General features: G+C 52.5%; 1 protein-coding gene across 6 annotated transcripts in view; it reads right to left on the bottom strand.

Moving 5' to 3' along the window:
- Positions 1-23,103, bottom strand: part of EPHB2 (EPH receptor B2) — a 208,428-nt gene that overhangs the window by 124,320 nt on the left and 61,005 nt on the right. For all 6 annotated transcript variants that reach the window (XM_032300739.1, XM_032300740.1, XM_032300742.1 and 3 more), the window contains exons 2-3: positions 12,059-12,123; positions 8,432-9,116 (exon numbers count right to left, since the gene is read on the bottom strand). In XM_032300739.1, coding sequence (XP_032156630.1) covers positions 8,432-9,116; positions 12,059-12,123 — 750 coding nt within the window. The remainder of the gene's footprint in view (positions 1-8,431; positions 9,117-12,058; positions 12,124-23,103) is intronic.

Genomic DNA, 23,103 nt, shown 5'->3' with positions numbered 1-23,103 from the left:
CAGCCTTTGAAGGGCAGTCGAACTGAAGCCCTGGTTGCCCTTCCACCAACCTCCCTTGGCCAGGAACACCTTTCTTCGGCTCTTCCCTGGATGGCTACACCTTGTCTGGGGTTAAGCAAGACGCCAGGGCTTAAAAAAAAATAAATCACCATCATTTCCAACCATGTTTTCTCCTGGACTAATTGCCCTTTCAGCCCTTGTTTCTTCTCATCCTCCAAAGCCCTGTGAAAATGACTCCTCCTCCAGGAAGCCTCCTCAGCTCTATCCACATTCCCTCCTAAGCACCCCAAGTCTGTAGTTATGGATGGAGCTTTCTCCTGTGCCCTAGACTGGAAGTCCCAGGGAGGGTACAGAGGGGCCTTTAGCATCTGGGCAGCTCCCACACCTGGCCTAGGAACTGGTACACGGTAGGCGCCCTGGAAGTGATATTTGAGTGAACAACGAATGAGCTGTTCTGGAGTCCAAACTGTCCAATATTTCCTACCCAGACCACTGGGAATTTGAGGACCAGAGAGAATCATCTCATGACCTGAGATCCAGAACCTTCCATTTAGCTGACTCAGGAGAGAGGACTGAGGTGACCCCCACCCTTCTCCCGGGGCCTTTCCACCTCCTCCTTGCCTGCCTAACTGTCACTCCTCACTCAGCTTCCACTGGAGTGGCCCCTCTTCCTGGAAGCTGTCCTCTGACCGCCTGTTCCTGGCTGACGCTTCCCTTGATGGACTGGGTGCCTCTGTCTGCTTCCACAGCCCCCCAACGCCTGCTCTGCTTTTCCCAGCACAACCCCAGTGCCCCTGCACTTTCACTGTCCGCAGATGTATCTGTCACCATCTCTAGGCTGAGTGGGCCTTGGGGGCAGGAGCCATCATGGCCATTTCCAAGGCCCACTAATGCCCGGCACATGACACTCAAGTGTTATCTTCCTGGTCCTCTATGAAGACATTATTGAGCCCTCCAAGAAGGAGAAAAATCAAAAGCTGGATGATTTCAGTGGATGTCTGATGGATAGATGTATCATGGACAGATGGACAGATGGATGGATGGTCCAATGGATGGACAGGAAAGGGGACGTGGGGGAGGGTATGGAATTTTTCCTGTTTCTAAGAGCAAAGACCTGAATCCCTGGAGTACATTGGCCAGGGTCCCTATCTAATCCCCATAACAAAAGGCTGGCCTGTGTGGTCTCAGCCCTGGCCTGAGCCTGGGGGTCTATCTCCCCTCCTCCTCCCTCAACTGGGCATCTCCACCCTGTCCTTGAAGAGAAGCAGCAGAACTTTCTGTGTGGGGGTCTGGGCCTCCCCTCCCACCCAGCATTCCAACCCTCACCCTTCCCTAGTCAGCACAGGACAGGCCGCCAGCTGGCAGCCTCCCTCCCAGAGCCCACCCCACTGACCTCATCCCACCCTGTACACGCCCCCAGACACATCTGGGCCACTGGTCCAGCCTCTGTGAGAAGGGCTCAAGCTGAAAGCAGGGTGGGAAGGAGGATCCAACTCTGAAGGCCCAGAGAGGACCCCTGGCCCCTGGCCCCTCCCTCCCTTGGCTGGGAAGCACAGGATTCTGGAGTAAAACAGAAAATAAAGCCACAGGCAGAACATCCCATGCTGGTGAGCATGCCAGGAAACACGCACTCTCAAAGGCGGCGGCGAGGAGGGTAACTCGGTCTAGGCTTTTGGAGGGTAATTTGGCGATGTTTATCAAAAGCTCTAAAAAGAGGACGTGCCCTTTGACCCTACAATTCCACGCCTGGAAATGTATCCTACGCAAATACCAGCAGCAGTGCAAAAAGACAGAGAAACAATGACGCTCACCTCAGCATTTGTTTAGGATAGCGAAATACTGCAAGCAATCTATCTGTCAATCAACAGGGCAGTAGTAAATAAATTACGGTACATTTATTATATGGGATTCTCAGAGCTTCCCCACAGGGATGTTACAGCTCTAACATGATATGTAAAGATGTCTACAAAATATTATTGTCAAAAATTCTCCTCCTAGGCATGGTAGTTCATGCCTGGAATTCCAACACTTTGGGAGGCTGAAGTGGGAGGATCATTTGAGGCCAGGAGTTCAAGACCAGCCTGGGCAACATAGATCCAGACTCTCTGAAAGAAAAAGAAAAGAAAAGAAAGAAAAACTTCATGTAGTTTAAGCAGGAGTCCATTTTTTCTTAAAACAAAAAATCAATAAGTGTAAATACACATAAATCCGCCCAAAAGAGCCTATATCAGTTTGTTTCACAGTGGTTATTTCTGGATGATAGGATTATGGGTGATTTTAATTTCTACCTTTTTGCTTATCAGTAATTTCTCAAGATTCTACAAATAACCTGCATTGCTTTTGTGATAAGGCAAAGTTGTTTTTTCCTCAAAATAAAAAGCTTACCAGGAAAAAAAAAGTTCATAGGCAAGGACGGTGTTCATGAAAGTCCTTAATCTTATTTTTATAATAGTCTGGGTATTTTCTCATTTACTCTGTATAACAGGCCTCTGTTTATTCTGTTTTGCAGATGAGAAAACAAAGGTTGGGAGAGGGTCAGCTGCTCACCCAAGGTCACACAGCTAGTGAGACGCAGAGCTGGGGTTTGAAAGCAGGTCTCTACAGCCAAGGTCAAGGAGAGGCCATGAGCTGGGGAGAGAGCAGCAGGGCAGGGCAACAAGAGGGAGAGGCTGGGAGGAGAAGCCCAGCAGCTGGGAACTGGGGAGTCTGGGCTGCAGCCAGCGAATCAACATGTGCATGCAACCGCCCGGAGCTGGCTAGCAGCCCCTCTCCCCATCCAAGCTAAATATTAAAAATCCCATGTCGCCCTATAGCATCGCAGCAATCACGCTCACTGCGGAACTGCCTCCAGATCCCTCGCAGATGCCGGTTGGCCACTGGGAGAGAACAGGGCAAGATCCCCAAAGAAGGCTAGGTTGGGGGCTCCTGCTGGGCAGGCAGAAGTCGGGACTGAGGTGGGTAAGGAGAGACCAAGGAGAACGGGGATCTGGAGACAGGCAGGCTTGGAGAAACTGAGGCAGAGGCACATTCGCAATCAAACCTATCATACTCTGGAAAGAGTCAGAGAAACAGACTTGGGTGGGGGTGGCTGCGGCAAAGAAGGCATTCCAGGGACACTTCCTGCCACTCCCAGCAGACCTGCTGGAAGCCGCATTGGGGACTGGGGTCAGGGAGGGAACAGGGCTCTTCTCAAGGAAGTCCCAGGAATCCTCACCTGGCAGCTGTACGGCCAGTGTAGACCCCAAATGGGCATGCGCTAAAACGTGAACAGGTGAATGGACAGGGGAAAATTGCATCCTAATCCCTATACTCTGCAAAGCGCTTTCTACCCATCAAATATGCCCTGGACTGTCACACCGGGGGCCTTTATTCATATAGTTCTCTCTGCCTGCAATTCCCTTCTTCCCTCCCTTCAGCCATCCAAAGCCTACTCACTCTTCAAGGCCTAATTCAAATGCTACCACCTCCTTGAAGCCTTCTGAGATACCCAGTCATGCAAGATGCCTTCTTCTTCACATGTGCAAAGCACTTTGCTTCGATGGACTTCATCTGTGGCAGGACCACACTCTGCCTCGTTTCCTGGGTGTCTGAGTCCCCTGCTCACCCAGGAGCCACTTCAGACCAAACCCTGAGTGTCAGGGTTTCTTAGGAACCCTCTGCCTGGAATGCTTTCCCCCCGGCCTTCTCAGGCCCCTCAGCTCAATGACACCTCTTCCAGGGAGCCCTTCCTGAAGCAGGATCACTTTTTGATCTCTACCGTCACACAGTTTTCTCCCCTTCACTCATCACAGTCTGCAACTAGTTTATTTATTTGCTCATTGACTTTTTCTTCTCTCTTCTGCCATCCACCCACTCAGACTAAAAACTCCGGGAGGGCAATGAATGTGCCGACTTGTTCATGTCCCTATCGCTCTGCACCTGGAATGCGCCTGGCTCACAGCAGGTACGCCATGCATATTTGTTAGAGGGCTAAATAGCCTCCCCTGAGGGCTAAATACTCAAAACATGCCTGTTGAATAGCTGGCTTCCCCAGGCCCCTCCCCTCTCCCACGGTGCCCTGTACACAGTAGGCACCAGAGGAAGTTGGTCAGATTGAATCCATTTAGCCCACTCACTGCACTGGGAACTAGTAAGCCTTTGCTCACCATCGCTGCCCACCCCAGGGATGGTGGCCACTCCCTGTGAGGACTCCCTCACTCTCTGTCTGCCAAGAAGACTTAATCCAGCCTTATTTTCTCTAATTTATGTTAACAAAGCAGTGGATTTTTTTCCTATTAAATTATATCTCAATATTAAATGAATCTTTTCAAATCACATCCTCTTAGAGGCTCTGCTAATGTTCCGCTGCCCCAGGGCGGACCATCCCTGGAGAGGTGTTGGGGCTGGGCTTGCGTCCTGTGTCCTCCCTTTGGCCTTCGGTGCCAGCTTGGTCCAGCCAAACATGTGTTATCACATCGTGTGTCTGAGCTCATGGTCCTGGTACAGAATCATTAGGGCTGCTTGTTTAACAATGCTAATTCTGGCTGGGCACAGTGGCTCTAATCCCAGCATTTGAGAGGCTAAGGCCAGGAGTTTGAGGACAGTCAATATGGTGAAATCCCATCTCTACCAAAAATACAAAAATTAGCAGGGCATGGTGGCACGCCTGTAATCCCAGCTACTCAGGAGGCTGAGGCACAAGAATTGCTTAAACCCAGGAGGTGGAATCTGCAGTGAGTTGAGATTGCACCACTGCACCCCAGGCTGGAAAAAAGCCTTATCAAAAAAAAAAAAAAAAAAAAAAAAAAAACTGCTGATTCCTGGTCCCATCTTGGAGCCACATTCCCAGACCTGGGGGAAAGGTTTGAGCCAGACCCAGGACTCTGCATTTTAACCAACTAACCAGGTGACTTTGATCCACAATAAAGGCTGAGAAGCCCTAAGCTAGAGGACGAGAAAGCACTGGGGCGATGTTACTTGGATGTGAGCTGGAATCACCGTTCCCGCAAGGCCCGCGCCAGCAGGGCCAGTGCCTGTGGGGTTTGGGCTGCAGCAGCCTCACATCTGGGTGACTGCCGCACAGGCCCTAGCAACCGCTGGCGTCCTTCTGGGCTCCCTGAGCTCATTAATCACACCCTGACTAGCCCCCACTCACACCCAGTTGCTGGCCGGGCTGGGCCAGGGTCCTGGGGAGGCTGTCACGTCCAGGGGAAGAAGGGGTGGAAGGGAGCCAGGGCTGGGCACACCTTACCCCTGCCCCGCCTCATGCCCTCACCATCTGCAAAGAGCAGCTCTGATTCTGAGAACCTGCCTATGCCAGGCAGCCTCTAACACGGCCCCATGACTCTACCTCCTGGCACTCACACTTGGTATAATTCCCTCCCCTGAGGCATGGCCTGAGTTGGGTGACTCGATTTTAATGCAGACAATATGGCAGACAATATGGCAGAAGTGGCAAGATGTCACTTCTAATATTAGGTTATAAAAGATTGTGGCTTCTGTCTTGGGTGTTTGCTGGTATTCGCTCTTGGCTCTTACTCTGGGGAATGTCACTGCACATGCAAGAGGCCCATGTGGTGAGGGGCAGAGTCCTGCCAACAACCCTGTGAGTGACCTTGGAAGCAGACCCCTCCCTGTTCCAGACTTCAGATGAAACCACAGCCCCAGGCTATACCTTCATTACAACCTCTGAGCCAGAAGTACCCAGTTAAGCCACACCTGGATTCCTGACCTTCAGAAACTATGAAAAAATGAACGTTTGTTGCTGTTTAGAGACAGAGTCTTACTCTGTCACCCAGGCTGGAGTGCAGTGGCATGATCATAGCTCACTATAGCCTCAAGCAATCCTCCCACCTCAGCCTCCCAAGTAGCTGGAACTACAGGTGCACACCAACACATCTAGCTAGTATTTTTCTTTTTCTTTCTTTGTAGAGACAGGGTCTCGCTATGTTGCCCAGGCTGGTCTCAAACTCCTGGGCTCAAGCAATCTTCCTGTCTCAGCCTCCCAAAGTGCTGGGATTACAGGCATGAGCCACTGCCTCTGACCTGTTGGCTGTTTTAAACTGCTAAGTCTTGGAATAATTTTTTATGCAGCAATAGGTAACTAACATACCTTCTCATCCGAGAATACCTCCTGTCTCCGTTTTTCCTACATCCCTCCTTGAGCCCTTAGCCGTGGCCGCATCAAACCTGCCTCCCTCATGGGCCAAGCTGATTCATGTTCCCAGGGCTTTGTTCACGCAGACCCTTCCTCCAGCATTTCTGGGCCACCCACCCAAGACTCAGCTCCAAAGTCACCTCCTCTGTGAAGGCTTCCGTCATTTTCTGTGCCCACTGTAGCCTGAGCAGTTCCTATTAAAACAAGTCTAACACATCACCACCTTTGTACGTTTATATGTCTGTCCCCCTGCTAGACTCTGAGCTCCAGAAGGCAGACCCACAGTCTGATTCTTCTCTGTACTGCCTGATGCTCAGCATAAGGTCTGACACAGAGCAGGCTCAGTAAAAGTTTGATGAATGAACAAACCATCAACGAGTGACTGGTTTCCTATTCACTTCTTCTGCCACCCACGCCCTGTCTCACCACTGCAATCTTCCAAGGCTGTGCACTTTTATACCCAAGGCCATAAAACCAAATTTGTTGTCTTCCCCAAGAAACCAGCCCTTTCTCCTAAGTCCTCCATTTCTTCTCTAGAATCATCCCCCTCCTGCAAGCTGGAATGCCCTGTTCCCTCTGACTCTTCCCTCTCCTCCCTTTCCATCCTGTTTTCCATCCCATCCCTTTCACTGGCAAAATACCCTTTGATCTGACCTCTCCTCTTCCCCAGCACATTGGACGCCCCACTCCAGCTGCCATCGTCTCTTGAGATGACAACAACGACTCCCCTGCAGGCCCCTTCCTCCTGTCTCTGGCACCCGCATGCATCCTTCTATGTATCTTGAAAAGCTGCCTTGCTTGTCTCAGAGGGCTAGAGGGAGGAACCACAGAGCTGGTAGATGTGACATTTTATCAGGTGAGGATCACTGCAACCACATTCAGCCTGCCTCTCCAGGGATGCTGGATTAGAGCCCAAACCTTCAGCCTGGCATCTGCGGCACCCCAGGATCTGGCCCCAAACTCTGAACCCAATGGGGAATGCAAGAGGAGATGACACAAGTAGGCTCAAGTCTCCTATACCCCCAGCACCACCACTGCAGCTCACAGGCTGAGCACCTGGGCTTTGTACACATCATCTCATTTAGTTAACATCTATTAAGCACTTCCTGTGTACTGGAAACCATGACAAGCACTTTGCATGCACCAAGTTCCTGACTCCTCACACCAACGTAGGAAGGAGGGTTTTACATTTGGCCAAGGTGATACCGCTAGTGAGTGGCAGGGGTGATTTAACCCAGGCCCTTCGACCTTCACGGCCTTCTCAGCACCAGGCTGTACTGCTCACAAACTTCTCGTGTTTGCGGCTCACCTTCATGGTTCTTCGCCATATTCAAACACTACCTGCACTTACTTAATAGTGTTCCTTAAGCTAACTGTGTGGCATGGTGGTTAAGAGGGTGGGCTTTGGAAGCCCAGATCCTCTACTTAGGCTCTGTTTAAGCTCTCTGAGCCTCAGTTTCTTCGTATACAACAGTACCCTCTGTCACAGGGTCCTTGTGAGGAGGAAATGAACTAAGTCACAGAAGTGCTCAACATGCAGCACAAGGGCAGCTGTGGGTCTGGCTCACAGTAAAACTGCACGTCTCCAACTCTTTGAATGGGAGATAACCTTCTGACTTGCTTTGGCCAGTGAAATGTGCACAGAGGTTATGCTGGGGGTGCATTCCAGGTAGAAGCCTTACAGCTAGTATTCCGTCTGCCATGCTCCTGCCGTCAGTCTGCCCCTGCAGACGGCAACATCCCAAATGGGTGGTGCTCCATCCACTCGGCTCTCAGAGGGAGGAGTCCTGGGCCGACCCACAGTGGACGTGAAGCATTCAGGGAGAAATCAACTTTTATTGTTTTGTCACTTCAGCACTGTCTGGTCTATACTGACAGAGTAAAAGCTCAAACAAATGTTACTTATTAATGTATAAATATTACTTACTATGACATACATGTTCTTAAAAAGGAAACCATATCACCTTTGTAAATGAAGAAAAAGACACCACTTGACATACTCATATGATGACATAAACAAAAAACCTTTATCCTACACCAACTGTGCTGCAGGTGGTACCCACATCATCCGGCACCACCTGCAGCATGGGCAGGGATTGTTGTTCAGGAAGGGCGACATTCAAGCGCCTCCCTCCAAGAAGCTGAATGATGGTTGCCGGTTTGGAAACCCTCGCCCTAGAGTGCCTCGCGGTCAGCTCTGAGCTTCAGAGGCCAGGCCTGAGTCTGCAGCCCGAGTCTGCAGCCAAGACCAATTCTGTGCACTTGCAGGGGCACGTGCCCCACCCTGGCCCTTACCTCGGCAGACGGTGCCATTCTCCACGGCCTCGAAGCCTGCTTTGCACATGCAGCGCCCAATGGGCACCAGCCACTCGCCGTCCCCATTACAGTAGAGCTTGATAGGCACATCCACCTCTTCCGCATTGGCGATGCAGCTGCCCCGGGCAGCCACCAGCGATGTGCTCTCAGCCCCCGACAGGGTTTCCTGGAAGATGGCGCCATTCTGAATGATGCGGGGGCACTTGCGGTAGAAGACACGCACAGCGATGAGGGACATGCAGCCACCGTAGTCCTGGAAGGCCAGGTAGAAGCCGCTGCGGGACACGGGTCCGAAGCTGCGCACCTCGGTGTTGATTTTCATGACACGGCCACCCAGGTCCACCTGCGAGAAGCTCTCATCGGCTGCGATAGTATCCACCTTCACCCATGGATTCTCCATCCAGTTGGGGAAGGTCTTGGTGGCCGAGTCAAAGTCAGCCTCATAGTAATAGAGGTTGAAGGTCTCCTTGCAGGAGCCAGGCACGCTGGGGATGCTGCTGCAGTCACGCACCGAAAACTTCATCTCCACGTGGATGCGGTGGGCGCCACGGCGCCGGATGAACTTGGTCCGTAGCCAGTTGTTCTGGCTTGACTCAAACACATTGCACACCTGGTACGTGCGGATCGTGTTCATGTTCTCATCGTAGCCGCTCACCTCTTCCCACTGCGGGTGAAATGCTCGTCAGGTAGGGAGTAAGGGATCAGTCCCAGCAAACACTCACTCTAAGGTGGAAGATACAGACTCTGCCTTAGGGAGTCCTCCAGTCTAATGGTGAAGACATCAGAGAATTCCCAATCTGATGGGGGAGACATGCCAATCAGGTGGGAAAGGCATACACCCTGCTCTTGGCAGACTGCCTGATCTCACCTCTCTTCTTCCCCATCCTTCCACAGACAGGGGGGACGTGGCCCTTACTGTCAGGGTGCACTAATCTCATAAAGGAGACAGGGACCCCAGCCAGGAAGTCCCCACCTGGAAGGGAAAAATAGGGAGAACCTTTCCCCACTTAGGGAGGTCCTTCTGATGAAAGTAGGCATAGCTTTGTGCTTGTGGGGGCTATCAGTCTGCTGGGGGAGACAAAGCTTCTGTCCTCGGTGAGCCCCTGTCTGACCAGGGAGAGACAGCCCTTACCCTTGGGAACTCTCAGTCTGATGGAGGAGACAGTCCTCACCCTCAATGAATGCATAGATAATGGGGAAGACAGGGCCCTTCCCCATGAGAGCAGCTCTGCTCTGGCGCTTTCAGCTGCTAAAGTTTCCTCTCTGGTACCTGGAGGGAGGCTGCCCACCCTCCCTGACCAGGGAAAATACTCCCGTATTCTCACCGGGGCAGCCTGGGCTCTCACAAACCCAGCAGAGTCACCAAGCCTCACTGCTGCAGGAGGCTGGGCCAGGTGGTGGAAAGTTGGGGTGGGAAGGGCCCAGGGCCTGGGTTATCTCCTCACACTCATGGACCACACTCGTTCCACACTCGTTCCCACTGCTGAGACTTTTGCACACTTCTATGCTCTCCTGGGGCACCCTCTCTGGTCTCCTCCGCAGCAGGCTGTCTGGATGCCCGCTGTTTGCATTCACCAACTCTCCCGAGGGCCTTCGGGAACAACCTCCCTGCGTGAGTGCCCAGTACATTCGGCCCTCGCAGGCCAGTTTCAGTGGGGCTGAGAGCTTGCTGAGGGCAGCTACTCATCCTGTTCTTCTCCTGTGCCCCCCTTGGTGTTGGCTGGGTTCACCTGGGGTAGACCCAAAGGAGCCCCAATAGCAGAGTCCCTTCTCCATTCTATGCTGGGGCTGGGCACCCTCATGGAATCTCATTTCTTTGTCGTGATTATCATACATGGTCTGTATGGTTATACCCTTTTTACAGAGGAGGAGGGAGCAGAGACCAGAAGTGAGGTCACTTGACCCAGGTCACACAGACACAGAGCTGTTTGTGTGCTTGCCCATGCGGCCTGGAAACATAAGGACCCCAAGTGTGCCCCAGGAGTCCTGGGTTCTAGTCCCAGCTCTACTAACTTGATGAGTGGCCTTGGGCAAGTCACCTTCCCCTTCTGGGCTTCCAATTGCCAAACGTGACTGTGGGGGTGGTGGCTGATGGAAGAGGTGTCACCCTCAAGTGGGTGTCCTTTATCCTGTGCCACTCAGATTCCCTGGGCCATGTCCGTGGTGTGGAGCAGGGGCTGGCAGCCTGAGGAGGGTCAGGTGCGATGAAGCGTGAGTGCACACGGGGAGGGCAGGTCTGGAGCTTACTGGCCCAGCCTCTTCTTCAACGTTGACTCTGAAGCTCCCTACATTGCATTAAAAAAATTTTTTTTTGGTGCCACCATGTGACAAAGTCAGCCCCTTGTTACAACCGCTGCTCTTCTTCAGAACTTAATTAGAACACTTAATTAGAGCACGCTGCCTTTCTCCCCTCTCTCTAATTAACATGCGGAGGCCCTGCAGCCTAAACACCCCAAATAATTGCGTCCGGGGCCCTGCAGCCCAGCCTGGCCTCATTACTGGCAGGGTGGGGCCGCGGGCCCAGCCGCCTTCGCAGATGGAAAATTGGTGACAAGAAAGAGCCACAGAAAGCGGCCTGACCCTGGGGCCCTGCCTATTGAGAACACAGGCCTGGGGGGTGGGGAGGATGCAGTTCCCTGGGGCAGCAGCTGAGTGCCAGTGGAGGAACCCCTGGTGGGGGGGAAGGGAGGGCTGGGTTGTAGAGTCCAGAGCCCTCCCCAGAGAACATGGGGATGAGGGATGAATATCAAACTTCATGACAATGACAATGATGAGGGTGATTATAGCTACTCTTGACTGGGAGCCCGATCTATGCCAGGCATTGTGTTAGACACCTTGCAGGAAAACCTCACAACAGTCTTTTGAGGAAGATATCATCACTATTTTATAGAGGAAGAAACTGAAGCTCAGAGAGATGAAGGAACTGGCCTCAAATCACACAGCTAGTGAGTGGCAGAGCTAAGGCAGATTTTCAGAAGTATCTGACCCCACAGCCTGTAATTTATGCCCAGTTTTGCTCTTGGAGAGCTCACAGCATAGACCCTAGGATAATAAGAGCCAAGGGAGGGGAAGCTTTGTGTTATGGGAACACAGAAAGGGGGTAGAGAGGGCTCAGTTAGAATCCTGAATACAAACTTTAGCCTCTCACTTATTATCTATAGGGCCCCAGGCAGGTGGCTACACTTTCTGAGCCTCAGTTTTCTCATCTGTAAAATGGAGATAATTCCTCTCCATGGGATCAGAGATCATGTGTATAAAGGTGCTTAATCCAGTATCTAACATAGAAGGGGTACTCAGGAAATAGTTCACTTTCTTCATCTGTAAAACGGGGGTAGCGCCAGAACCTACTTCTCAGCCTCGCCCCAGGGATTCTACAGGATAAAAGCTGAAAGCATCCAGCCTGTTGTCATGGTAACTGGCTCCATCAATGGTAAGGGATCATGGCTCCATCAGTGGAAGGCGATTGGGAGGGTGGGGCTGAGAGAGGCGCGGTTCTGGGCCCTGAAGAGGGGAAAAGGGGTGAGAATATGAGGAGGCATTTGGGCCCTGCAGCAGGGCCTGAGGGATCCTGGGGACCAATGCAAGGTTTGGGGACCACTGACTCACCCCAGATGGAGGATGCACCATCCAGCCCAGCTCAGCCGTCGCTGTAGTGGAGTCCATTAGCGTTTCTGTGGGGAGAGCAAAGAGTCACCGCCCCGCCCCACCTACCAGGGGCTATCAATCTCTCTGTTGGGCCCTCATCCTTCTTTACAAAGAGTCCCGCCTACTTCCATTGCCCCAGTCATCTGGCTCTAATTCTCCAGACTGCCCTCCGTTTAGACTCCGCCTCTCTACCCCACAGCCTAGCCAATCATCTGATGCCACTCTTTAGGCCCCGCCCCTCCGGGCCCCGCCCACCCTTACGTCATGGTCAGGCTCCACCTCTTAGCCTAGTACTGCCCTTCCCTTCCTTTTCTGGACGGGGAGGGTCTTACAGCCACTAAACCTGGGGTCTGCTGGTTGGGTTTCAGAGGGTTGCCATGAAACCCTTGATATTTTACATCAAACGCCGGGTATCTGTTTTTCAGCTTGCATCAAATTCTCAAAAACTGGAACATGAGCCTTAGAAGGGCTGTTCTTGTGTCCCAGCTGAGCCCCTCAGTTTGCCCTCCCTGTCACATCTTGTCAGGGCACTCTCTCCCATTCTCTAGAAACCTGGAGTCTTCCATCGTGTTCCCATCCCTGGGGCCCCTCCCCCAGGGCTCAGACAACTCTGAGCCCAGGACAGGGTCCCAGGAGTGGAGAAGCGTTGAGAGCAAGCCCTGCACCCAGTAAGGGCCAACTGTCATGTGGCCTGTGGGGGTTCCGGAGGCACATCAGCTTCTGGACCATCCTGGGTTCCACTTGCCACCCCAATTCTGGCAGCTGCAGGGAACCACATGGCCTAGGGGGAAGGAGAGCCACAGCGCCCTGGAGACCCCCATTCTCCCCAGGTCAGGTTCAGGATCCCTCCCCTCTACCTCTTCCTTGCCTCTGTGGCTTCAAAACACTTTTTGGATGGAATTGCAAAGCACCGAATGAATTTAAATGAACCCTTTTCAAGCATTCATTCAACAAATATATCCCGATACTCATTATGTACCAGGCACTGCACTGGGCACCCTGACGGAGACAACCGTGACTAGCAAGGCCCTACCATGGAGAAGTTCGTGGTCTGGGAGTGGAGACGAGGTGCGGATATCAACAGCTGTGCGAGAGTAGAGGAAGAGACATAGAAGGTCACAGCGATGCCACCTCGCTCAGTGAGGGCAGGTGAGAGGCATGCTTGCTGCTCTGCTCCAATTCCGTGCCAAGGGCAGGCATCACTCATCAGTCCCAATACTGTGGCCACACAATGTTTCTTGCCTCAGTGTTCCAGGAAACGAATACTAACCATCTGAGATGCTATCCCTGATCCAGCCCAACCGCCTCCTTTTGGAGACAGGGCAACTGAGGCACAGGGATGAGAAGGGACTTCCTAAAGATCACACAGGAGTTGGTGACACATTGTGAAGTGCAGGTGTCTTGCCTCCTGTTCTATGAACTTTTAGGCAGGTGCAACTATCAGTGTGATGGTCTGGGCTAAATGATAAGAACCAGGAGATTGGGGCTGTGTGCCCAGTGTCTGGGCCGATGAGAAGGTTCAAATAGGAGATAATGAGGCTTGAACTATGGCAGGGGTGGAGGGGATGAAGGGTGGGGATAGCAGGAAGCATTTGGCCAGAGGTGACCCAGTCAGACCCATGAGCTTACAAGAGAGGATGTACAAGTGTCCCCAGAACCGCCTGTGGCTTGTGTCCCTTTGCACTGGCATCCCCATGACCGCCTGTGGTCACTGTGTCCCTTTGCACTGGGGGCTGGCACAGGGAGGGGGTGGGGGGTAAGGGTGCCAGGGACGGTAGAGTCAGTGCCAAGGGCATCTTTTTGATGGCAAATTGGAGGGAAGTTCTATTATGCAGCTTTGGAGCTGAAAAAAGGGTTCCTTTTCACACTCCGAATGCTACAGATTTTTCTTCCTGGAGAGAACAAGGGCTGAACTTTTAACCTGTTTTCTCTCATCGGCCTCAGCCAGAGACGCGCCAAGCCGGGCTCTATGCCTGGGCCCAGGGAACAGCTGCTGGGAGCTGTGTCGAACAAGGGGGAGGAAAGACTCTGCTTGGGACAAGAAGGGGGTTGGGCAGGGGAGGCAAGCCCGCCAGGCAGGTGGCCCCATCCCTTGGCTAGATTCCTGGGCTGACCCAGAGGCCAAGCACTAGAGGATTCCACAGCCCAGAGAAAGAGGGGCCGGGAACTCACATCCTCATTTTACCGGTGGAAATTTGGGCCCAAGGAGGGCAAATGGCTTGCCAAAGTCATACACTAAAAGTTGGCGCCCAAACTCTGGGCTCCCAAGAAGCTTAGGCCAGGAGCTCCCCCTGTGCCTTTCACCTCTCCTGGCCCAAAGCAGTGGCCCAGAGCAGTGGGAGCATCTCAGGACTGGAAGTAAATGGGCTGGCTGGCTTGCAGATAAGAAGGGACCTCGAGGGAATGTGAGGTTTGCAGATCCCCTTGGGAGGAGGCGGAGGTCGGGCATCTCCTCTGCTGGCTTCACCCATGCCACTCCCGGCCTTGCCTGGAAGCCTGGCTCCGGGAAATCTGTCACCCCTCCAGGCTGGGGCAGGAGGCGGCACAAGGGTGCTCTCTCTCCAACCTGGTCTTTTGCTTTTCAATGTTAACACCTTCCTCTACCTCTGCACAAAAGGCAAATGAGCAGAGCACACAGACCCGGGCTCTGGAGATCGCAGAGATCTGGGTTCTAACACTAGTTCTGTCCTTTCCTTGCTTGGTAACAGATATCACTTGTCATAAAAGGAAGGAAAATAAACACAGGCTATTACAAATGGATTTTTTTTTTTTTTTTTTGAGACAGAGTCTCGTTCTTATTGCCCAGGCTAGAGTGCAATGGAGCAATCTCGGCTCATCACAACCTCCGCCTCCGGGTTGAAGTGATTGTCCTGCCTCAGCCTCCTGAGTAGCTGGGATTACAAGTGCACGCTACCATGCCTGGCTAATTTTTATATTTTTAGTAGAGATGGGGTTTCACTATGTTGATCAGGCTAGTCTCGAACTCCTGATCTCAGGCGATCCACCTGCCTCTGCCTCCCCAAAGTGCTGGGATTACAGGCGTGAGCCACCGCTCCTGACCACAAATGGATCTTTCAAGGCGGGCCGATCACCTGAGGTCAGGAGTTCGTGACCAGCCTGGCCAACGTGGTGAAACCCTGTCTCTACTAAAAATACGAAAATTAGCTGGGTGTGGTGATGCATGCCTATAATCCCAGCTACCCAGGAGGCTAAGGCACAAGAATTGCTTGAACCCAAGAGGCAGAGATTGCAGTGAGCTGAGATCGCGCTACTGCACTCCAACCTGGGCAACAGAGCAAGACTCTGTCTCAGAAAACAAAACAAACAAACCGAATGGACCTTCATTTTTTCTGCCTCTTGATAAGCCTCAGTTTCCTCACCTAGAAAATGGCCAAAATACCTTCTGAGTATGGAAGTATAGCAGCTTGGAGCCAAGTACAAAGTAGGTCCTCACTCCGCAGCAGCTGCCGTCTTTGTGCGTCCAGCACCCGCACACACTGCTTCCTCCTTTGGGCTTATTAGGTGGCCCCTGAAAGCGACGGCGGGCCCAGGAGGCTCCAGCTTAGTCTGCCTGGCTTCCCCCACCTCCAGATATGCCTGCCAACATCTGACAGGCATCAGTCTCTTGCTCCACAGCCACAGCCTCCAAGGAGCCCGTCCCAGTCCATCTGATGCTGCTTTCCCTGGGGAGAGTTTCCTCTTTGTTCCTCTCAAACCAAGCACAAAAGTCAAACTCTGTTCTCTGGGGAATCTGGAGTTAATAGTTCTTGCCTCAGGAACTTATTGGGTTTAGGAAACCAAGCTCCGTTTCCACCACCACCACTTCCTTCTACCCTGTAACACCCCAGATGTCTCTCCCCTCCAATCCCAAAAATCTAAAAAGGGAGAGAACTCATGTCCACTGAGACCCTATTAGGAGCCAGAATCTCTCACCAACATTCTCACAACAGTGCCAAGAGGTGCTTGATACTGTCCCATTTCACAGATGAGAAAGTTGAGGCTTCTAAAGCCTCAGGAGAATCATGACTTGCCCAAGATCGCACATCTGTTCCACCCACAAGCTGCACTCCAGTTAGCTACGAGTAACTGGAGAGACCAGCCATCTCGCTCTGCGTGGATGAGGCGGTGTTCCCTCTCACCCCGTGCCTCACACATACTGTTCCTGCTCACCTCCACATCTTCTCTGCCTGCCCTAAAGTTCCTCACCTGTGATGTCTCAACTCAGGTCACCTCCTCTAGCAACTCCTCCTGAATCCATTCTGCCCCAAAGCTCTGCAGCCACGGTGCTTCCTGTTTTCCCAGCATTTGCAGACATTCTGGGTGATAACTACCCTATTTGCCATCATCTCCCAAAGCTCTGTGGTCCCCCGAGAAGTGGGTGCTGGGTCCTGGTCCTGGGATCCCTAAGACCCAGCACAGGGCTTGGCACCTAGGCCTCCTCTCCCCATCTGCAAGGCTTGAGCACATGCTAGTGTCCTGTTCCACAGGGCTGCCCAGGCTACGGCCTCTCATATAGACAACGTTACCGACTTAGCCATCTCCACCTACAACCTGTACAATTATTTAGTTACTACTTTTTCTTCCACTTGACTCCTTTTCTTTCTCAAATGCATCTTAAAGAGAAAAAAACATAATCATTATTATAAATGGAAAACTAATATCCTTGCCATAACAGGAAGGAAAATAAACAGAGTATTACAATTAAAAAATGGTCATCTGCAAAGTTCCAAACATCGTTTCACTTCCCACACTTCGGGAGCCGCTGGGCTCCCTCAGGCTGCCTCTGAAGCTCTGGAAATGTTTCCATCCCTATCCCCACTGTGACGGTGACAATCTCTCATGCAGGGGAAGCTGTTGTCACTGTACACAGATAATTAATCACCACACTATGTGGCTAAGGCCAGAGTGAGGATGTGCATGCTGTATTGAGGGTTACAGGAAATGAGTATGGAAGGAGGGAAAAAAATGCCAAATTTAGGGATGGCTTCCAGGAGAAAGTGACTCCTGAATGGAGGCTTAGAGAATGGGTGAGGGGGGCCTGGCACGGTGGCTCACGCCTGTAATCCCAGCACTTTGGGAGGCTGAGGCAGGCAGATCACGAAGTCAGGAGTTCGAGACCAGCCTGGCCGATATGGTGAAACCCCATCTCTACTAAAAATACAAAAAATTAACTGGGTGTGGTGGTGGGCGCTTGTAATCCCAGCTACTCAGGATGCTGAGGCAGGAGGATTGCTTGAACCCAGGAGGCAGAGGTTACAGTGAGCTAAGATGGCACCACTGCACTCCAGCCTGGGCAACAGAGACAGAGCGATAGAGTGAGACTCTGTCTCAAAACAAACAAACAAACAATAAACACACAATGGGTGGGGGGGAGGGAGCTGATGTGGAGTGGGAAGGGCATGCTAGGCAGAGGAGAAGCAGAGGCAAAGGCCGGGAGTTGAGGTGAGCCACAGTCGGGTTTGTGGGAATCAAGCGCTGGCTGAGGGTGGGGCTGGAAGTGGTGGGAGCTGAGCCTGGAGAGGTTTAGCAGGGGCTGTCCAGGTAGCACAGGACAGGGCCATGAAGGGTCACAGCAGCTCTCCCAGGCCCCTCTGCTGGAGCATCCCCATCTGCCCACATCCTTGCCAGCCTCGCTGGTGCCATCCGCTTCCCACTCTGCCAACTGTGCTGTTTCACCTGCCCTTGGCCCCTCCCACCCTATTGAAATGTACGGTTCCCAGACCCTGGCTGCTCTTAATGCCAATAAAAACAATTCCCAATGGACAGAAGAAGAAAGAGGCTATGCAGATTCTTAGCATCCAGGCAAAAGCTGGAGGTGGGGCCACCAGCCCAGAGTGTCTTCCTCAGTGTGAAAACAGGGGCCCGGCCATGGGAGTGACTTTGGCCCTATCCCTACTGAGATCACACCCCCTCTCCTTCCTGGAGGTTTCACAGAAGAAAGCAATCAGGAGGCCCTGACTGCTGGGCTGGGGGGACCCAGTGTCCCCTCCGGCTACGTGTGAACGAGCAGTGTGCATTTCAGAAATATTTGAACTTAAAGGGGAGACACACTGAAGTCATTAGCGTTGGGCTGACAGGAGGTGGCTGCAGGGGGCCCCTTGCTCTCAGGCTGGAGCGGGTGGCTGCCCCCTTCTCTCTGATCCGCCCCTAGTCAGCTCTGCCTGATCCCCTCGTGGGCTATAATTCTCTAGGACCACAGATGTTATTTCTCTGCACTAATGGCAGTATGTGAGTGTCCCGAAGTCATGAAGAAGGAACTTTCATTAAGCACCTATTGTATGCCAAGCACTGGCCAGGGCCCTCTAAATGCCATTTCAGGCTCATGACAACCTCCAGAAGCATATACTATTATTAACCCCATTTCACAGGCAAGGAAACTGAGGTCAGAGAGGAGAACCAACCTGTATAAGTGCACAGAGGCAGGGCTAGGATTGGAACCCACATCCATCTTTTCTCACATTTATGTTATTTTTAAGATGCCATGGCCATAGCCTTAAAAACAGACACACAGCTGGGCGCAGTGGCTCACACCTGTAATCCCAGCACTTTGGAAGGCCGAGGCAGGTGTATCACAAGGTCGGGAGTTCTAGACGAGCCTGGCCAATGTGTTGAAATGCCGTTTCTGCTAAAAATACAAAAATTGGCCGGGCGTGGTGGTGGGCACCTATAAACCCAGCTACTTGGGAGGCTGAGGCAGGAGAATCGCTTGAACCCGGGAGGCGAAGGTTGCAGTGAGATGAGACTGTGCCATTGCACTCCAGCCTAGGCGACACAGCGAGACTGTCTCAAAATCAAAAACAACAACAACAACAAAAACACAACAGACAACACAAAACAACAAAGTCATCAGAGCTTGTGTATGTTTATCTTCTCTCTCTGTGTGGACCTGTGTGAGAATAGGAGAAGGTGGGAGGAGGGCAGCAGGGGTGTGGGGCACAGACTGCCCAGGCCAGAACCTTGGCTCTGGCACACTCTAGTGTATGACTGCAGGCATGCCAGTTCTCCTCTCTGAGCCTCAGTTTCCATATCTGTAAAATGGGTCATTGCGAGAATTAAATGACATCATGTAGGAGAGTCCTGTTCATCTGACATCTCCCAGGGCACACATGTGGGGGTGGTCTGCATCCACCTTGTTCACCACTGTGCCTTTGACACTGAGAACTAGGCCTAACACACAGTACATGCATCCACAATACCTGCATCACCTGCAAGGCAGCTGGGTGATGTTTCTAAAGTCCATGTGTGATGCTGTCAACACCCTTCAGAGCTCTTCCTGCTACCTGAAGGATCAAGTCCTAACTCTCAATGAGGCACTCAAGGCCGTGCCAATAGGCCCGCTAATAACCTTCCAGCCACTGTCTTCGTGTCTCTCGTATCCAGCCATCCAGAATTTCCCTCTGCTTGCAGAAGGCACTTTACCTCACTGAGCACTGGTGACTTGACCCTTCTAGATTTTTCTGCCTGGAACGGCTGGCCCTTCTTGCTTCTTTAGCCTGGCTAAGTTCTCTTCCAAAACTGAGCTCAAAGCCTCCTTCTTCCTTCTTCCTGGCAGCTGTCCTGACTTCTCCCGCTCTGGCTGGGTTAAGTAACAAAGTCATGGTCATTCAGTGAACATCTCCTCCACCCGATGTGTGCCAGGCCCTGAGCCAGGCACTGGAGACACAGAGGCAGATCAGCAGGCCCTTGCCTTAAAAAGCTCCCAGACTAGTGCCCGACATGTGAACTTACTGCAGGGAGAGACGGAGTGAGACGGCTGGTCCCGGCCAGGAGCCAGGAAACCCAAATGAAGAAGGGAGTAGCTTTAAGCAGGAAATTTGGAAAGGCATCTCAGAGGAGGTGGCATGTGAGCTGGGAGGAGAGGGAAGGGCATGCCACATACAGGGCCCAGCAGAATCAAAGGCACAGAAGTGTAAGACATCAGGGAAGTCTGGGCAATACTGAAACTGATGACTGGCTCTCAGTGGTGGGCTCCAGGCCAAGCGCTTAGCACTCATTATCCCATTTCATCGTTAACTATTTGTGAAGTAAGTACTTTAGGATCTCCCTTTACAGATGGAGGAATCAAAGTTTGCAGAGGTTGTTCAAGGTTTCCATGGCTAGGATGTGATGATGGAGCTAGGTCAGCCTCACACCAAAGTCCATGTCCTTAGCCACTGTGCCATGCTGGGGTGTCTGTCCCATGAAGTGGGAGCAAAAGGCTTCATGAAAGGAGGCTGTAGCACAGGATAGGGAGCCAGCATCTGGAGAGTCTCTCAAATGTGGGGCTAAGGAGGTTGGGTCTTGTCCTGTAGGCAGCGGGGGCTATGGAAGATTCCTGAAGAGGGCAGAGATATGGTCTGCCCTGAGAACTGCTGGGTCACAGAGTGGCCTTGGCAGAGGAAATGAGGCTAGAATTGGGGGCCAGCAGGGGGAAAGGGTTGAAGCTGAAGATGAACAGACACCTGGGAGCTGCGCCCATGGGTCTTTGCCTACAGATTGACAGTGGCCTGCAGCCCAGGCAGCAAATCAGCCTGGCATGAGACCCGAGCAGCAGATGCCAGCCTGGATTCTTCCCAGCAGTTCCTGCTGCACCCTGTCTGGGGCTAGCGGGACTGAGGTGACCTGAACCTGGGCCTGGCTGGCATCTCATGGCCTGGTAAGATGCCAGCCACAGCCTGGAGGCCTGACCCGGACTGTCCATGGTCACAGCACTCTTTCCATGGTTCAAGTTAGAAATTCCAGGAGGAGGCAAGGACACTGACAAGCCTGGAAGACTCACTTCACCTCTCTGAGCCTCAGTTTCTTCATCTGTAAAATGGAGATGACAAAATCCTTGCTCTGTATACTTCACTGCATTGTTTTAAGGATCAAAGGAGGCATTGGGAACAAAAGGTTTTTACAGCATGCAAAGGCTGGACCATACAGAGCCATAGGGAAACTCACTAACATTGGTGAAGGCCACTGGGGCAGGCGCTTCATCAATATTGTCTCATTTACATCCCAGAGCAAACTTACGGGGAAACCAAGGCTCAGAAAGATCAAGGACTCCCAAAAGCCCACATGGCCAGTAAGGGGCAGGGTAAAATTTCATCCCTTTGGTCCAATCCCAGAAGCCACCAGACAATGCTGCTTCAGGAAAGGGAAGGAACAATCACTGCTTTCATCTCCCAGTGCCCTCGGTGTCAGGCCCTGATCTAAGCCCTCTGCATGCCCTGTAAGGCCCATACCTTTATCACATTGTACAGATGAGGAAACGGAGCCTGCAGAGGCTCAGAGATCTGCCCCAAGTCCTATAGCCAGAAAGAAGCAAGGCGGGGATTTGAACCCAGGTCAGCCTAACTGAGTTTCCCCGAGGCCTCTTCTCTATAAACATCATGAGAGGCCAGGTGCGGTGGCTTATGCCTGTAATCCTAGCACTTTGGGAGGCTGAGGCGGGTGGATTGCCTGAGCTTAGGAGTTCGAGACCAGCCTGGGCAACACAGTGAAACCTCATCTCTCCTAAAATATAAAAAATTAGCTGGGCAAAGCGGCGTGCACCTGTAGTCTCAGCTACTCGGGAGGCTGAGGCAGGAGAATTGCTAGGACCAGGGAGGTAGAGGTTGTGGTGAGCTGAGATTGTGCCACTGAATTCCAGCCTGGGCAACAGAGCGAGACTCCATCTCTAAAAATAATAATAATAAAAAATAATAAATGAATAAACAAACATCATGAGAATGGGGACCCGAGGACCTTGGGTTCACCGGCCTAAAGCAAGGCGAGGGGGATGCCAGAGAAGCCCCGGACTCGCTCCTGGAAGACTGCGGATTTCTAAAGTGAAATCTACCAACAAGCACTGCGTTGTTTTTCCACCCCGGTCCCCTGCTCGGCCCTCAGTCTCAAGGAAAGGGAACCCAGCTAATGTAAAATCCTTCTGCCCGAGGACTCTCGTGGCACACACCCCTTCTCATCTTCCCACCGCTCAGAGGCCCTTCTCTGCCTTGGTTGCCTGCTTGGAGCCTGCTCTTGTTTTCTCAGGCCCAGGCGGAGGAGTCCCTGTGACGCCAGCTCCTCTGCTCTGTCCCCTGCCTGCCTGCCGCTGGTCTGGGCATCCGCCAGCGCCGGCCGCCCCGGCTGAAACCCAATCCTCCGGGCCAGCCTGGCTGCTGGCTAACAGCGGGCCGCATTGTGCAGCCGGGGCTTCGGGAGAGTTTGGATTCGCTGCTTGGGGACCCACTTAACCTCCGCAAAGGACAGGATGATGGATGGGGGTCTGGGATGGGGTTGCTGGGGGTGGGGTGGGTGGTAAATGAACACCAGGGTTTGCTGGGGAAGGGAAAGAAGGGAGGCAGGGACGGGAACAGCCCTGGACATATAAAGCGTTCCTTTAGTTCCCACGACAACCTTGAGGGACGCCTGCTACTGGTCCCATTTTAGGCGACTTGACCAAGGCCACGTAGTGAGTCAGAAACCGAACCCAGGCCAGTCGCCCTCAAGCCTTCCCGACACACCATGCTGTATCTCACAGCCGCCCAGTGATGTTTTAATTTTTAAAGTCTTTTTACTTAAACGAACCCATGCACTTTTCACATCTATTCAGTAGGAAAAGAAGTATAATCATGGCAGCCGGCGTTACTGGGCAGCTACTGTGTGCACAGAACAGTGCCTACCACTGTAACCTCATCTCCCGAGATCCTAACGGGACCCACCGAGGGAGGACCAATCATCAGGGCAGTTTTACAGGAGAGAAGAGGAAAGCTCAGAGAGCCAATGACTTGCAAGGCGTGGCAGAGCTGAGACACCCTCAGGCTGGCCAATGAAGGCAGGAAGCCTGGGCACCCGGGTTTTTTATAGGTGCACCCCTTCTGAGTGGTTCCAAATTTGTGCACCTCACCTCTGCCCACCAGACAGACAGTCTCACTCCACAGCTGGCACTCAAGGTGCTGTTCCTTCTCCCTGCCACGTCCCTCGCCCTCCTGGCCTGCCTAGGACATTCAGACATGTTCATTAAGACCCATCTCGACTGGGCGCCGTAGCTTATGCCTGTAATC

The sequence above is a fragment of the Sapajus apella genome, unplaced genomic scaffold, assembly GCF_009761245.1.
Source record: "Sapajus apella isolate SASKATOON/1434 unplaced genomic scaffold, GSC_monkey_1.0 scaffold43, whole genome shotgun sequence".
NCBI lineage: Eukaryota > Metazoa > Chordata > Mammalia > Primates > Cebidae > Sapajus > Sapajus apella.
This window is presented reverse-complemented; position numbering and strand designations above follow the sequence as displayed.